Source organism: Chiloscyllium punctatum, chromosome 5 (genome assembly GCF_047496795.1).
Source record: "Chiloscyllium punctatum isolate Juve2018m chromosome 5, sChiPun1.3, whole genome shotgun sequence".
Classification (NCBI taxonomy): domain Eukaryota; kingdom Metazoa; phylum Chordata; class Chondrichthyes; order Orectolobiformes; family Hemiscylliidae; genus Chiloscyllium; species Chiloscyllium punctatum.
In genome coordinates this window covers 96,341,691-96,359,600 of record NC_092743.1, presented here as the reverse complement: position 1 = coordinate 96,359,600, position 17,910 = coordinate 96,341,691, and the positions used below count along the sequence as shown (strand labels likewise).

Sequence of the window (17,910 nt, the reverse complement as noted above, 5' to 3'; positions counted from 1 at the left end):
GTGGTTCTGTCCTGGTGGCAATTGGAGGGGCGGGGCTCAAGGGCGGAGGAGTGGGAAGTGGAGGAGATGCGGTGGAGAGCATCATCAATCACGTCTGGGGGGGATATTGCGGTCTTTGAAGGAGGCCATCTGGGTTGTACCGTATTGGAACTGGTCCTGTGGACCAAATGCAGACAAGTGGGACTAGTTTAATTGTGCAAACTGGGTGGCATGGGGAAGTTGAGCCAAAGGGCCTATTTACATGTTGTAGATTTCTTGACTCTGTGTGGCACAGAAGTAGGTTATTTTGTCCAGATGTATGTGCTGACTATATATTACACTGCCTAATCAGTCTCTTTTTTTCCTGCTCCTTACCTACTGCTTACAGTCCTTTCTTTGTAAGTTTCTATTGAATCTGCTTCCATTACCAGTCGAGTATTATTTTTCAAATTATGGCAGTAAGTGGTTGTGAGCTGAAACATTTTGGTAGGTAGAATAAGTACAGACAACGTTAATTACACAGTTCTAAGTGACATGTAAGAGCAGAGAGGCCTAGCCATCCTTCCACAAATCATTGAAGATAACAGGACAGGTTAAGAAACAGTTAATAAAGTTTGTAATTCGTAGTGTTGTAAACATCAACATAGGATACAAAAGCAAGAATGTTATAGTGAACCTTTTTAAACATTGAGCCTCAGCTGAAGCATTGTATTCTATATTGGTGTCAATGCTAAAAGATGGATGTAAAAGTTTAGGAGATAATGTAAAAAAGGTATTGGTAAAAACCTGGTGGCTCATGTGGAAAGGTTGGAGAAGCTGGAGCGGTTATCCTTAATGACAAAGACTGCGAGAAGCTTTGATTGCAAATGTTCAGTCATCTGAAGTCTGGATAAAGTAGGTCGATAGGAATTGCCAATTGACAAGTGTTGAACCAAGGCCAAATCAGTTTAAAATCAATAGCACAAGAACAAAGGGAACACGGGAGAAAATTTTATTTGCACCGTGAATGGTCAGTATAGAATATGCTGCATCACTGGCGATCAGTGACTGGTGGTCACTGGCCTCAAGGATCAGTGTTGGGACCACAATTATTCATAGATGATTTGAAGTTGGGGACCACATGTAATGTGTCAAAGTTTGTGGATAACACTAAGATGAGTGTTAGAACAAAGTATGCAGAGCACTGTGAAACTTTGCAAAGGAACATAGTCTACTTGAGTGGGCAAAGGTCTGGCAGATAGAATACAGTGTTAATAAATGTGAAGTCATCCATTTGGTAGGAATAACTAAAAAAACCTATTATTTAAATGGTAAGAAATGCAGCATGTTGATGTGCAGAAGGACCTTTGCAACGCTGGAGGTGCAACGGGTAATTAAGAAGGCAAGTGGAATTTTGTCCTTCATTGCTAAAGGGATTGAGTTTAAAAGTAGGGAGGTTATGTTGCAGCTGTATAGAGTGCCGGTGAGGCCACACCTGGAGTACTGCATGCAGTTTTGATCACCTTACTTGAAAAAGGATATACTGGCACTAGAGGGGTTTCACTAGGTTGATTCTGGAGTTGAGGGGACTGGCTCATGAGGAGTGACTAAGTAGACTGGGATTATATTCACCAGAATTTAGAAAAATGATTGGGGAGTCTTACAGAAACATGAAATTATGAAGGGAATAGATTAGGATAAAAGTAGACAGGATGTTTTCCCCAGCAAGTCAAACTATTACAAGAAGACATAGCCTCAAGTTAGTGGGAGCAGATTTGGGACCGAAATGTGAAGGAACTTCTTCACCCAGAGGTTTATGAATTGATGGAATTAACTGCCCAGTGAAGTAGTTGAGGCTTCCTCAGTAAATGTTTTTAAAGTTAAGATTTTTTTTTGAACAGTAAAGGAATTAAGGGTTATGGTAAGCGGCTGGTAAGTGGAGCTGAGGCCACAAAAAGATCAGCTATGATCTTATTGAATGGCGGTGCAGGCTCGAATGGCCAGATAGCCTACACCTGCTCCTCGTTCTTTTGGTTCTTATTTCCATTGTTACCCGTGGCAAATTACCCCTTTTCCTTCAGTCTTTCCTTTTCACTGGTGTATATACTTTCGCTGAGAACTTTGAAAAGTTGCTTTGATAGTCCTCCACTGTTCACCAATTGTCCTGCCATAAAGTCTTTGCATCCAGTATACTTGAACCAACTCCCTCATCCTATTGGATCCAATCCTGGTATTGGAGTTTATCTTCACACTTTGCATTTATGCTCTGAATTCAATCATACTATGATTGCTCCTTCCAAGAGGATCCCTAACTATGAGATCATTAATTATTCCTGTCTCATTACACAGTGGGTGGCAAAATGGCAGTGGTTAACACTGTTGCCTCACAGCACCAGAAACGTGGGTGCAATTCCCACCTCAGGCAGCTGACTGTGTGGAGTTTGCACATTCTCCCCGTGTCTGCATGGGTTTCCTCCCACAGTCCAAAAATGTGCAGGTTAGGTGAATTGGCCATGCTAAATTGCCTGTAGTGTTAGGGGCAGGGGTAAATGTAGGGGAATAGATCTGGGTGGGTTGCGCTTCGGCGGGTCGGTGTGGACTTGTTCGGCCGAAGTGCCTGTTTTCACACAGTAAATAATCTAATCTACATAGGACCAGATCTAGAATAGCTTGCTCCCTCGTCAGTTACATTATGTACTGTTCAAGAAAGCTATCGTGGATACATTCAATGAACTACTCAAGGCTATGTGACCTGGTTCAACCAATCGACATGTAGACTAAAAACCCCCATGATGATATCCGTACCATTTTTACAGGTACTGGTTATTTCTTTGCTTATTGCCCACCCCAACGTGGTATTATTATTTGATGGCTTGTAGACTATGCCTGTCGATAATGTTTTCGTATTAGAATTTTTAATTTCCACCCAAATGGATTCAACTTTATTCTCCATAGAACCTATATCATCTCTCACCACTGACCTGATGCAATCCTTAAATATCAGAGCAAGGAGCACTGCACAATTATATCTGACAGCATCCTTAATGGATCCGATTTGTGACCATTCCAAATTTCCTATGACTTAGAAAATGTTACAAGGCAGCTAGTGTGATGTTGCAGTCACGATATGCTAAATTTTTGTAGCTTTTTTAAACCTGTTATGCTCTAGAAATTATTGTAATTGGGCATGAAAAAGCCTTGTTGCTATGCCGGGTAGTCCAGTTCAAATGAGAAAAGAATTATACCTTCTCCAGAAAAGTATTAATTGTAGCAGATTTGGTTTGTATGTGTGTAATCTTCAATGAAGTTCATGGAATTAATAAGAATTCAACAAAAAAGTTAGGGTGTACAGGAAACTGAGGTACTTGTGTTGTGTATCCAGTTGAGATATTGTCTCTGAGACTGTCCAATAACTCTGGTTTTTGGAAGATTGCATGCTTACCAATATGCAAATGAACTTAATATAAAATCAAGCAAAATAAACACTTAAAACTAGCACAATTTGAGGACTTGTTGGTTCATTTATTTTTGAATTGTTATGAATGCTAATATTGCTGGAAAGGCAATTTATTTGGTTTCATCATTTAATTCTTTTTACTAAAAGCAAATTAATGAAGACACTGGAGATCTGAAATAAAAAGTGCTGGAAAAACAGTGCCAGTCTGGTAGCATCTGTTGAGACAGGATCAAAATTAAAGTTTCAAGTTCATTATGATACAATTTGGTAGAAGAAACATAGGAAGGCAAAACCAGCTCAGTGGCTCAACTTTTGAGGGGAGCATAGGAGGAGAGGAACTTCTGAGTTCACATGCATAATTCTCTGAAGGTGGCCATACAAGATGAAACAGTTGCTAAAATTGAATCCTCGGGTTATAAAGAGGGACATAGAGTATAAAAGGAATGAAGTGATGTTGCACCTGTACAAATCATTGCTCAAACCACATTTGGAGTACAGAGGAACCTAGATTATCCGAACGACACTGGGCAGGGCGGGGGGAGTATTTTGTTTGGATAATCGAATGCCAGATAACAGTTTAGTGAAGCATCAGGATCTTGCGATCTTGTTCAGATAATCTGAAATTTGGGTAATCGTAGGCTGAATATTCAAGGTTCCTCAGTATTGTGTTCAGTTCCAGGCACTTTATTCATTGAAGAATAGTGAAAGGGTGATTTTCTAGAATAATACTAAGAATGAAGGATTTTAGATACAAGGAGAGATCGGAGAAATTGGGCTTATTCTCTTCGAAGCAGAGAAGATAAACAGCTGACCTGAGGTGGTACAAATGATGAACAATTTTGACAGTAAAGAAAGACAGTAAAGGGGTCACAATTTCAAGATTGTCAGCGAGACCGCTAAGAGTGAAATAAGGAGAAACTTCTTTACTCAGAGTTGTTAGGAGTCAGAAATAACTGACAGAGTGGTGGACGTAGATTCCAAATGAGGTTTCAAAAGAAAACTGGATATATATTTGAAAGTGATGAACACTAGAGGGCTACAGATATAGGGCTGCAGAATGTGACAGGCTAGGTAGATCTTTTGGGAACTGAAAAACCCGATAGATCAAACAACTTCTTTTGTACTGTAAGATTCTATATTAACTGCTGTTCAGAATCCTGTTAATTGTTGATTTTGTTTATAATCAATCTAAACGTTCTCTGAAGCTGTTTCTAATACATTGTTTGTACATCCAAAGCATTGTTAAAGTGATTTTTAGTTGATTTTAACAAAAGCCAGCACCATTTATTGCTTTGTAGTTGTTAATTTCCTGTGGCTACATGTTTTTGGCATAACAATGAAAATAATCAGTGCTGGAATCTCCATTATTACTTATAATCTATATAAATGACTTGAATGAAGGGACCACAACCACAAGATGTTGCACAAAGTAAGGGCTTATAGGGTTGGAGGTAATATATTAGCATGGATAAGGCCTTGGTTTATGAGCACCCATGCTCTAGCCCTTGCCTGGGTGAAAGCAAACAAATTTAAATTTGTAGCATCCATTTTTAGTAGCTTAACTTGCTGGTCTTTATCTTCAAAAACTGAAAGTAAACCCAATAACAAATTTATCTTGTTGAAGTTTTGTAAATATTGACACTCTGAGACTAGCCCTCGATGTAAAAGTGATCAGGGATTTTTTTTTATATATTATAAGCCAGTCTTTTTCCCCTTCTGAAGGTACTGCTGGGAAGCTGTTACACACTTATTTATTTAAGGTTCTTTGGTCAAATTATGATGCATGTGTGTGAACATTGATTATCAGTATCAACGAGCTGTTTGACCATAAGAAACGCAACAACAAAATCCAATTCTGTCTTTCCTGGCATATAGAATGCTAGTACTGAGTAAGTGGCTTATGATCCAAAGCCAAATCACAGCACTCAATCCTATAAATCTTTATTTTGTGCAAAAATCTTCATCCAAACCCAATTAATAATTGAATGTTCAGCATTGATCTTTGCCTCACCCCAATAGCACTAGCCTGACTACAATTTTTCAGAGCTTAGTTGCGTGGTATTGTATGAGTCTAGGTACGGTTTGTACCTCCATCTAGAAAAAAAGATATACTGTTAAGTTTTTTTTCCCTGAGGTCCTTACACACTTGATGCAATTGCAACACACCAACTTCTGTGAACAGCAACCAAATTTTATTAAGCACAGTACAATATAAGCTTTCGAGAAACCCTTTACATTCCTCGCCATGCTTGCGAGGCATGTCCAGGGATGCTCCCCGAACAAAGGAACTAGTCCTTCCTTTATACAAAATCTTTACATCACAATTAGTAATGCCACTCAAAACAACCTCCCCCAGTCACTCCCTCACAGTCACATGCCACTCAAGATACAATGCAGTGACCACGACACCTCCAGAAACAATGTAATGCTTAATCCCTTAATGGCCAGATCTGATGTGAATTGTATATATTTAAACTACAGGGAGTAGTCAGAATTCCAACTATAATGTTTTTATTGATTTTTGAATAGGTGATGCCATTCAGGAATGATTTACATTGTCAAGGAGACAGAATGTAAACCTCACACATTTCATCTATAAGACAAAGACACATCACCCTACCCTCAGGGCATTCAATTTTTTGCAGCTCAGCAGAGCAAATTAACTCTTAATATCACACTTTCTTGAAGGGGACTATTATCAAAAGTTCACTATCAAAGTTTCTTGGGATGGGTGAGATGTCCTTTGAGGAGAAAGAGTAGAATGCACCACTGCTTTCTTGTGTTTAGAAAAATGAGAGGTGATCTCATTGAGACTAGTATGGTTCTATGAAGGATTGAAAACTTAACTTTCAAGAGGTTTGTTTCCTCCAGCTGGAGAATCTTGAACTGACTGAATTGTCCAAGGATAAGGGATTGGTGGCCATTTCTGAGAAAGGTGAAAGGATGTTTATTAGCTTGGGTTGTGAATCTTTGGAATTCTGTACCACTGAGACCTTTGGATGTTTATTCAGGTTGCAATCAAGTCTTTGGATTCTAAAATCAAGGGGATCAGGCAGTAAAGTATTGAGGTTGAATATCAGTTGTGGTCTTGCCAAATACTGAAGAATGCTTGAGTGACTGTGTGGCCTACTGCTCCTGCTCCTTCTGAGCTTGTGCTGTGCTCTGGGCATTAAATCTACGATCTTACCAGAGTGGCATTCAAACTGATGGGTCAAAAGTTTCTTCAGTGGTGTAAATTGTGCTCACTCATTTTTATTTTATGAATGCAAATCCTTGCAAGACCCAGCAAAATCATGTAGTCCTTAGAACATAATACCAATTTTTTTAAAAAATCATTATTTGACTATATTTTGAGTAGTACCCTCATACAATTTTATTGGTACAGCCAATAAAGGGTTTAATGAGGTCCGTTTTGTTTTTGTTTCAAATCTTAAACATCCACAGTTCTTTGTTTCATTTAACTTTTTGTCTTGTTTTGCAGAATCCCCTGGAAAACATATATGCTTATAGCGTTTCTTACAGTGGCCACTATGGGCTTGTCAAACACCTCACTTGGTTATCTGAATTATCCAACTCAAGTAATCTTCAAATGCTGCAAGCTGATTCCTGTTATGGTAGGAGGAGTCTTCATTCAAGGTACATATTAGAGTTTTAAAACCCTGCATTTTAGAAACTGCAACATTTTAATGTTACCTGACAGAAGTTTTACCAAATAAAGCTACATGAGATTTGTATTCCAGGTCATTGGTGAATGATTATTTTAAGATAACAATTATACATGTCTTGTCTTATATGTCTGAGACTAGCGTTGTTATACATAATCTAAATCTAGATTTTTAAAAAAACATGATTTATCCACAAATTTCCATTATTCAGCAACAAATGTGGTGGCAGTTAAGAGGCTGCCTCTTGAATGTTTGGTTATTGCATTAAACGTTTAATGGGGATTAATATATCATTTAAATGTAAATGACCATCTACATCACATAAGATGCATTAAAAAAGCTTTTTGACTCAAATTGTTCTTGTAAACATGAGTACTTAAAATTGCACTTCAATAAAGCAGGTTGATTTTCTGTGTGGAGGAACATTAAAAACTGAGCATTTATACACTGACCTTCAAATACACTGATCATCAGTGTAGGTGCATGTCTGCTTAATCCAAATAATTGTTGTTTTATGCTAACTAACTTGTTCATAGAAAACAAGTACATAACCATATTCCCTCCTATTTCCAGTTTCTCATTTCAAGTTGACAAGCATTTTTTAAAAATTGAAATTCCAGTTATTTTTCTCCAAGTCTGTCTGCTAAAGAGATTGCATAAGTTGAATTATATTGATTATAGACTTTATTTTCAAGCCATCTTGCTGTGTGAGGGAACAAACACCTTAACTTGCAAGTTCAATTGGTCCAGCTTTGTAGATACTGTTACTTTTATCCCAGGTAATTTCAGGGATTGTGTATAAATTCATTAGATATAGAAAATCTCAAGTCACCCAAGACCAATGGTGTATCTATTCTGTTTTTGTACTCTCCAATCAATTGCAAAATGTAACCATTGATTTTCACGAAACTTGTTTAATTTTTACGAAGCTGTTTGACCCTACAAGTTTCTGCAATAAGTGCATCCAAAAACTGCCTTCCCTTCAGTGAAGGAATGTTTTGTTGCATTCTGAGACTTTAGGAATTAGTAGAGTCATAGTGATCTACATCAAAGAAAAAGGCCCATTGCATCCATGACAGTCAAAAAGAGCCAACCTAACTAATCAACTCTCATTTTCCAGCACTTTGGCCCATAGCTTTATATAACTTGGCATTGCAAGTAATCATCTAAATACTTAAGTATTATGAGAGTTTCTGCCTCCACTCTTACTGGCAGTTCTAGATTCCCACCACTCTCTTGGTGAAAAATCTTATACTCAAATTTCCTCCATTAATCTTCTGAGTCTTACCTTTAAATCATTACCCCAAGTTATTGATCCCTCCATCAGGGGAAGGTTTTCTTCCTGCCTTCCCCATCTATTTCCTCATAACTTTATACATCTTAATCATGTCTCCTTTCAATCTCTTCTGTATGGAAAACAACCTCTCTTCATAAGTGGTGTTAGCTTGTTTTATTATCCTGTATTTAATCAAGTGATATCCCACAAACTCACATAATTAAAGAAATATCACATTTATAAAGTACGTATTCATGTGTTAAAATATTGACCAGAAACACGACAAAAATGGATACTGAGCCTGTTCACAGAGCAGAGCTTTTACATTTGTTTAAACCAAGCTTTAGGCTAAAGATTTTTAATGCAAGATTTGAAGATGGAGAAAAGTAAGGAAGCAGAGGGTTAAAGTTCAGAATTGGGCATGGTTATGGGGCAGAAGTAGGTTGCTGAGTTAAGGATTGCATAACAAAAGAACTATTTTTTTAAAAAAAGATTAATTACTGTAAAAACGTTGTTGGCCACATGAGAAGCCGGTATACTTAAGTGTGCACAAGACAAGTTTCTGATTCAGTATGTGATGTATCTACTAGAGAAGGTGCAAAACTTGACTTACTCTTGAAGTAAGGCAGGACAGGTGTCTGAGTTGTCAGTGGGGGAGCACTTTGGGGCCCGCGACCACAATTCTATTAGATTTAAAATAACGATGGAAAAGGATAGACCAGATCTAAAAGTTGAAGTTCTAAATTGGAGAAAGGCAAATTTTGACGGTATTAGGCAGGAACGTTTGAAAGCTGATTGGGGGCAGATGTTTGCAGGTAAAGGGACAGCTGGAAAATGGGGAGACTTCAGAAATGAGATAACGAGAATCCAGAGAAAGTATATTCCAGTTAGGGTGAAAGGAAAGATTGGTAGGTATAGGGAATGCTGGATGACTAAAGAAATTGAGAGTTTGGTTAAGAAAAAGAAGGAAGCATATGTCAGGTATAGACAGGAGAGATCGAGTGAATCCTTAGAGTATAAAGGAGGCAGGAGTATACTTAAGAGGGAAATCAGAACGGCAAAAAGGGGACATGAGATAGCTTTGGCACATGAATTAAGGAGAATCCAAAGAGTTTTTACAAATACATTTAAGGACAAAAGAGTAACTAGGGAGAGAATAGGGCCCAACAAAGATCAGCAAGGTAGCCTTGTGTGGAGCCACAGAAAATGGGGGAGATACTAAATGGTATTTTGCGTCAGTATTTACCGTGGAAAAGGATGTGGAAGATACAGACTGTAGGGAAATAGATGGTGACATCTTGCAAAATGTCCATATTGCAGAGGAGGAAGTGCAGAACATCTTGAAACGCATAAAAATTGACAAATCCCCAGGATCTGATCAGGTGAACCCTAGAACTCTGTGGGAAGCTAGAGAAGTGATTGCTGGGCCTCTTGCTGAGATATTTGTATCATCGATAGTCACAGGTGAGGTGCCAGAAGACTGGAGATTGGCTAACGTGGTGCCACTGTTTAAGAAGGGTGGTAAGGATAAGCCAGGGAACTATAGACCGGTGAGCCTGACCTTGGTGGTGGGCAACTTGTTGGAGGGAATCCTGAGGGACAGGATATATATGTATTTGGAAAGGCATGGACTGATTAGGGATAATCAACATGGCTTTGTGTAGGGAATCATGTCTCTCAAACTTGACTGAGCTTTTTGAGGATGTAACAAAGAGGATTGATGAGGGCAGAGCAGTAGATGTGATCTATATGGACTTCAGTAAGGCATTCGACAGGGTTCCCCATGGGAGACCTGATTAGCAAGGTTAGATCTCACGGAATATCGGTAGAACTAGCCATTTGGATACAGAACTGGCTCAAAGATAGTAGACAGGGTGGCAGTGAAGGGTTGCTTTCCAGACTGGTGGCCTGTGACCAGTGGAGTGCCACAAGGATTGGTGCTGGGTCCTCTACTTTTTATCATTTGCATAAATGACTTGGATGTGAGCATAAGAGGTACAGTTAGTAAGTTTGCAGATGACACCCAAAATTGGAGGTGTAGTGGACAGTGAAGAGGGTTACCTCCGATTACAACAGGATCTTGACCAGATGGGCCAATGGGCAGGGAAGTGGCAGATGGAGTTTAATTCCGATAAATGCAAAGTGCTGCATTTTGGGAAAGCAAATCTTAGCAGGATGTATACACCTTTAATGGTAAGGTCCTAGGGAGTGTTGCTGAACAAAGACCTTAGAGTGCAGGTTTACAGCTCCTTGAAAGTGAAGTTGCAGGCAGATAGGATAATGAAAAAGCCATTTAGTATGCTTTCATTTATCACTGAGTACAGGAATTGGGAGGTCATATTATGGCTGTACAGGACATTGGTTAGGCCACTGTTGGCATTTTGCATGCAATTCTGGTCTCCTTCCTGTCGGAAAGATGTTGTGAAATTTGAAAGGGTTCAGAAAAGATTTACAAGGATGTTGCCAGGATTGGAGGATTTGAGCTATAAGGAGAGGCTGAACAGGCTGGGGCTGTTTTCACTGGAACATCGGAGCCTGAGGGGTGACCTTATAGAGGTTCACAAAATTGAGGGGCATGGATTAGGTAAATAGGCAAAGTCTTTTCCCTGGGGTCGGGGAGTCCAGAACTAGAGGGCATAGGTTTAGTGAGAGGGGAAAGATATAAGAGACCTACAAGGCAACATTTTCACTCACAGGGTAGTACGTGTGGAATGAGCTGCCAGAGAAAGTGGTGGAGGCTGGTAAAATTGTGACATTTAAGAGGCATTTAGATGGGTATATGAATAGGAAAGGTTTGGAGGGATATGGGCTGGGTGCTGGCAGGTGGGACTAGATTGGGTTGGGATATCTGGTTGGCATGAATGAGTTGTACCGGAAGGTCTGTTTTCATGCTGTACATCTCTATGACTCAATGACTCTAAGGATTTATTGTTAAGTAGAACTTGCTGCAGAATAGAATACAGGCTTTAGAGTTGTAGATGAATTAAGTTTATGCAAGGTGGGAGGTTAGAGAGGCTGACCAAAAGAACTTAAGTAGATAACCTTTGTAATTGGCCATTTATCGTGTCAACATTCTGCTAGTGTTCACACAGATCTAAAGTTGCTTGTTCAATTTAGGATAAAAACAATAAGTTAACTTTATTTTTTTTATCAAATTATTTAATACAATTTACAATCAATGAAGTATGAGGAAGTATAGTCACTGTGTAGTATGTACAAAAAGGTCCTGCAAACAATAATGAGATGCATTAACTTAATTGATGCTGTTAGCTTTTCAAATTAAATGTTGGCCAGAAAGGATTTATTAATTCTTCCAGGGATCATTTTGTACTGATGCATATTCTGTTTTAGCTTGACGTCAATTTTATTCCTAGACCTTAAAGGTTGGGTAGGAAAAGTAGATACAGTGACCCATAAGTGAAAATTGTTGCATTACGTGTTTGTAGAATAATTTGTGGAACAAAGCCTGAATGTCTTTCAAAAATATTTGGCTTGTTTTAGCTTGCCATTCCCAGATCTTGCTGGTTAGAAAGCCTTTCAAAAGTGAAATTGTCAAGATACATTCACGCTCCTCATTTGTTAATCTGCTTCCTCCTAACAGGGAAACGTTATAATATTATAGATGTGTCAGCTGCACTTTGTATGAGTCTTGGTCTGATTTGGTTCACGTTGGCTGATAGCAAAGTGGCACCTAATTTCAATCTGACAGGTGAGGCATGTGATTTCAGTTGATTCAAAACCTTTGCCAAACCTTTTTGTGCTGTTTATGTTTGTTTTCTTTCTTTCAGGTAAATGTATAATAGGGTTTGATTACCTAACAGGTCGGAAGCTGTGTATTTCGGTACTTGAACCTAATTTGTGGTGTTTGCAAGTAAACTGACATCTGCTTACTTTAGTAATAAATGCAGAATACCTTGAGTTCCTTTGTTACTGTCAAATTCTTATGTCCATTGATTAGTGACGTTTTTGAGCATCCAGTTTTAAAATACAGAATCAGGGTTAGAGTTACAATCACATTTCTACTTTTAGTGGGTCACTTAAAGGGAGGAAATGCTCAAAAATGTATCACATGAACAAAGTCAGAGTACAACTACATGTTTGAGTAGTTAACTTCCAAAAGGTTTGACTTTTAAAAGTGCGCAGGTGCACTTTTTTAAAAACAGGAAAGCAAACCTATTCAATATTAGCTGTAAAGTTTCTTAAAATTTGAGCATTATTTGTATAAACTGTTTTGATATACTCAGTATTAAGTTTCGAGTGGTGAATACACATGAGGTCAACTGCCTGAGGGTTGATAAAGTGGCTGACAGTTACTTCAGAGACCAAATTTACTTTTCTAACGTATATTTGCTACAAAATAAAGCAGGACTGTGTGCATTTTCACTGACCAGCAGTTTCTTTGGAGGAGTAAAATACCTTGGCAGCTGTATAATTGTGAGGAAATCTGATTTGCTCTGGACAGTTTTGCCTTGAGAAGCAAAATTCTGCCATCTGAGTATAGTGGTCTACAACATTATGAAGTAAAACTAGCCTTTTTAGACAGTCAGTTAAAGCAGTCAAAGCTAGAATGAACTGATGGGGTGAGGAGCTACAGTCAAGTTGTGTTCAGGGGCCTTTCTAAGCATTGGTCTCCATGCTTCCTGATGAAGTATCTGTTGTTGCCTTTTAATGAACAGCCACCCTCTCCTATTCTAACATCTGTCTGGGAATTCGCCCAGAGGATCCATTGGTTTTTAACCTTGTCAACTTTTATGACATCTTGCTCATGCTATTTACTGCTGTCCATTTGAATTCTGCCAATGTTTTTGCAAAAGCTACCTTTCTTACCGTTTCCTTCCAGAATGTCCATTGACTTATGCATAGTCTTTGCCTTTACTTTAATTTCAGCAATACCATTCAGATCATGGCTTTACCCTGTGCAGGTATTTGGCTCATGGGTGCCATACCCTGCTCCTTGTTTCTGTCTCTGCTATACTTTCCAGCTGTCTTGCCCAGGGAATGGTAATCTTTATTACTAAATCATTTGCATTCTCCCAAATCTTCTTAATTTTATAAGCATCTTATCTTAACCCCAATCCCATCCCTGTGACCGCTCAAAATTCTTGCCAAGATATGCTCCTTTCTCTTCTATTTTATCTCTGTATTGCGTAACTCCTCAACCATGGTGATTTAAACCTCCACCTCAACTTTTGTTTGCACATTCTTCAAATTTGTTTTGTTCTCCGCAGACTGCTCATTATATATGAATTCTCCTGTCCATATTCATGACCAGTGCCACAATCTCTCACAACCACTCATTTACTACAATCTCTTGAGCACCTCCCATCACCCACATAATTCTGCTTACTACAGCCTCACTGTTTGAATCATTACTAGGTTTTAAAAAGAAACTTACTTAGAATCACACTAACTATCTCTTAGCAGTTACTCCATCACCTCCACCTTTTGAAAACGTACCCAGTATAAATTCCTATTTCTTTTGAGCTGTTCAATTTCTTCACTTCTGTAAATTGAGCTTATCAAGCACAGAACTGCCTTGGTTATCCATTATCAGATCATACCCAAAACTATTGTATCTTTCTCTGCTAAACCTACCCACTATTCCAATATCATCCTATAGATCAGAAGTAATTCCTAGCACGTTTGCTTAACCATCAGCCACTTCTCTAAATCCCTCCCGAGTTCTAATTTCCAGCAAACATGAGCAGCTCATGGCTTCTGTTGTCAGTCACATTGCAACCACCTGTTTAGTTGCTTCTGCTGTTCTCCCTCATCCCTTGGGCTTTCACCCTGTTTCTTTCTCATCTGCTCTCTCAGAATGTTTTATGAGACCCACCTTCTGTCCCCTTGATCCAATAGTGTCCTTTTATAAATAGAAAATGCTAGAAATGGTCAGCAGGTCAGGCAGAATATATGGAGCAGAGATGGATTTCTCATTTCAAGCCTTTAACCTTTCTTCAGAATGATCTGACAAGTATGTTCCTGTCAATGTAAATGTAGTTGAGTATTTTTCAGCACTTCTTTGTTTTCCAGTATCCACAGTATTTTACTTTGGTTGTTCCTCATCAAATAGTGTCCACTTCCTTTTTAAAACTGTCAGCAACAACCACTTCTCCAAGAGATCCATCCTTGATCCTTCCTTCTGTTGTTGCAAGCTCCATTTTCACTCTTTCTATTTTGGGCTCTTGCACCACCATTGCTTTATGTGACTTTAGTCAACATACTGAGCTTTCTGCCTAAACCTTTCCAACTAAAGGGCCCTCCCTGATATCTCTACCTTCCTGTTTTCTTTTCAGACCCACCTTCAAGCCCAGCTTTTGGCTAAAAAATTGAGATGTTAATGTATGCTTGCAGCATTGTTAGTGCTAGCACATACAGTTTAACCACAAGCTTTTTCAGTCTTGCCAAGAAGGGAGAATTACTAAAGTAAGCATCTGAATTGTTGTTTTAATAATTGAAATCATGACAGCATATTATGTTTGACTAAAGTGAATGATTGTAATTTTTCTTATGTTTGCAATTAGTTTGAAAACTTTGTTTTTTAGGCATAGCGTTTATTTCAATGGCACTTTGTGCTGATGCAGTTATTGGAAATGTACAAGAGAAAGCAATGAAATTACATAATGGTTCAAATTCAGAAATGGTAAGTGATTTCATTTGCTACCTGCTTGGCCAATTTATATCAGTAGCTGTTGAAGGCATTACATTGTGGACCAGATTCAAATTAATATTGGCTTATTGAAGTAATCATTTGTACTCTGCTTGTTCTACAGTTTGATTATGGAGCAAGAATATACTTTAAAATGGCAATGCCCAATATTGTTACATTTAGAAAAATAAGTTATTGCAAAGTGGCTTCCATTTTTATATCTTGTTTAAAAGGCACATGCTTTAACAATTTTAATTCAGGTTGTGCTATACAATGTGATGTGAATATACTTGCTAAGTATTTTTGTACTAAAGCTAATCATTGTGTCCATGCCTCATTGCTCTTTCACATTATTTTGCTATTCTACAAGCTATTGTTTTTCACAAGCAAAGTATTGTATTTAAAAGGTGTTTTCCCTTCCTAACTGAATTCATGAATGTGCAAAGATAGCAGCCATAATCGGTTTTTTGTTGGATATGAAAACCATGATTTGGGCACCATTAAATATTGGTCAGGAGGAATAATCTTCCAGTTTGCACAATGGATTTAAATATGGAACTGTATTTACATTCAGTAGCTATAAATCTGTATGGAAAGGAAAGTTACTTGATAATTCTATGATGGAATGTTCACAGCTAATTCAAAGTGAAGTTGTGCCTTAAGCAGGGCTCAAAAATTTTATTTTTGAGTCTATCTCTTTGATTTCTCAGAGGGTACTTTTTGGTTTCCAGGTGCTCCTTTTTCAGTCTCTACTTCCTTTGTTAGGTGACGCTGCAGTCACATGGAAACAACACCTACTGTATTTGTTTTGATAAATGGGGGATTTTAATTCTTTCAGAAGCAGAAGATGATTTTGTCAATATCCCCAATAATCATTGCTGCATTAAACTTAAATCTATAACTCTGAATGAAAGTCTTCTTTTCCTACACACAATAGTATTTCAGTTGGCACAAAACAACAGGTATTAGTTAAGAGCAAGTGTTTTTTAATTAAAACTATTACTGACACACATTTCTGTACACTAAGACATTGGCCTAATCACACTTTCTGCACTAAACTGTTTGATATTTGTCTCTAACATAGTCACTCTACCTCAAGTAATTCATAATACATGAGAAGCTTTGAAATGTGATGACACATAAATGCTAAATTTGATGAAATATGACTGTTTGATCATAAAATATACAATTGATGGTATTCATTACACTCCCATCCATTACATAGGAACAGTAGGCCATTCAGCCTCCAGTCTCTTCTGTCATTTATTAGCATTATGACCAATTGAACACTCAGCTGCCTTTTAATCATACTATTTCCATAACCCTTTATGCCACTGGTAATCAAAAATCTATCATCTATCATCCCCACTTTAAGCATACTCAAAAATGAAATTTCCACTGCATTCTGTGGCCTCAAATTCCAAAGATTCATTACCCTTTGAGCAAAAAATAAATTATTCTCATCTCTGTTCAAAGTGACTTCACCCTCCTTTTAAAATTGTCTGCCCAAGTTCAAGACTGCCACACCAAGGGAAATTTCTTATCTGCATCCACCATTTCTATTGCGAAAGTAGGTACTGCAGATGCTGGAGTTTAGAGTCAAGATTAGAGTGGTGCTGGAAAAGCGAAGCAGGAAAATCAACGTTTTGGGCAAAAGCCCTTCGTCAGGAATTCCTGATGAAGGGCTTTTGCCCGAAACATCAATTTTCCTGCTCCTCAGATGCTGCCTGACCTGCTGTGCTTTTCCAGCACCACTCTAATCTTGACTCCACCCTATCTATTCCTTTTTGAAACCTACAAATTACCCAATGAGATTTGGTATTATTTGAACTTGAGAGGACAAATCCAGTTTGCCTGAGCTGTCTTCATAGGACATGCCCACTATTCTGGGAGCAAGTCTGGTGAGCATTCAATGCATTCCCTCTCTAGCAATAATTATCTTTTCTGATGAATGAAGCAAAATGGCACAGAGTACCCTTGGTGTGGTCTAACCAAGCTTCTATACATGTGAAGCATGACTCCACTACTCCTGTATTCAAACTAACTGTGATAAAGGCTAATATTGTATTGGTCTTCTTAATAGCTTATTGTACCTATGTGCTAGCATTCAGTAACTCATGGAAAAGAGGAACTTTGACTAGGACATTTCTGGCTTTCTGCTTCCAATCTCCAGGACTTTCCTCTTTTACACTTTCAGGAGATTGTGTTTTTCAGTCTTCCTCTCTCCTGTGCTTTTCATCTCTCCTTCCGCCAACCCCCCCACTTTTGTAACAGATCCTGCACTCCTGTTGTTTCTTTTACAGACTCCACATTCATTACCTCAGTTTTTCTAGTCCCAGGTAGGTGAGTATTCCTTCGTTGAAAAGTTTCTAAAACTTTTTTTCAACTCTTTTGTGGGCCCTTGTTGCAGACTGTTTAACAGAACTGCTCATCAGGTAAATGTCCCCAGTCTGTCACCATCTTGACTGCATTTGCCCAAAATGTTTAAACTGTTGGGTGAAGAGGGATGAACTGGATGAATATTACTTAACCCCTCCTTTGACTGTATATAATAAACTCAATTTAGGAGGATCACTTCTCAACGAGAACTTTTCCCACCCCAAATGTATTTAAGTTTGAAAGACATAAATTTAACCAGATTTTGAGTTAAGCATAATTTGATTTATTAGCTATTAAACCACGAGAAAACATTACAACACAACACATTAGAAATTTGAGGTGCAGTCCAAAAATAAACAGTAAGTACCAATCAGCATTTGACTTCTCCATGATGAATAGATTGTGAAATGTTGTGGCTGATTTCTGTAGTGCTAGTACCATCTTTTGACAGTTGTGTTGTTTGGAGATTCTTCGGTAGTTAGCTGAAATGCATTTGTCTCACTTTCCTTCAACAGTGACTTTGTTT

At 38.3% G+C, this 17,910-nt stretch overlaps 1 protein-coding gene across 2 annotated transcripts in view; it reads left to right on the top strand.

The window, feature by feature from the left end:
- The window catches only part of slc35b3 (solute carrier family 35 member B3), a 46,897-nt gene that overhangs the window by 6,421 nt on the left and 22,566 nt on the right, over nt 1-17,910 (top strand). The window contains exons 4-6 of one of the 2 annotated variants that reach the window (XM_072570818.1): nt 6,897-7,051; nt 11,958-12,065; nt 14,902-14,999. In XM_072570818.1, coding sequence (XP_072426919.1) covers nt 6,897-7,051; nt 11,958-12,065; nt 14,902-14,999 — 361 coding nt within the window. The remainder of the gene's footprint in view (nt 1-6,896; nt 7,052-11,957; nt 12,066-14,901; nt 15,000-17,910) is intronic. The other variant, XM_072570819.1, reaches the window with a different exon arrangement.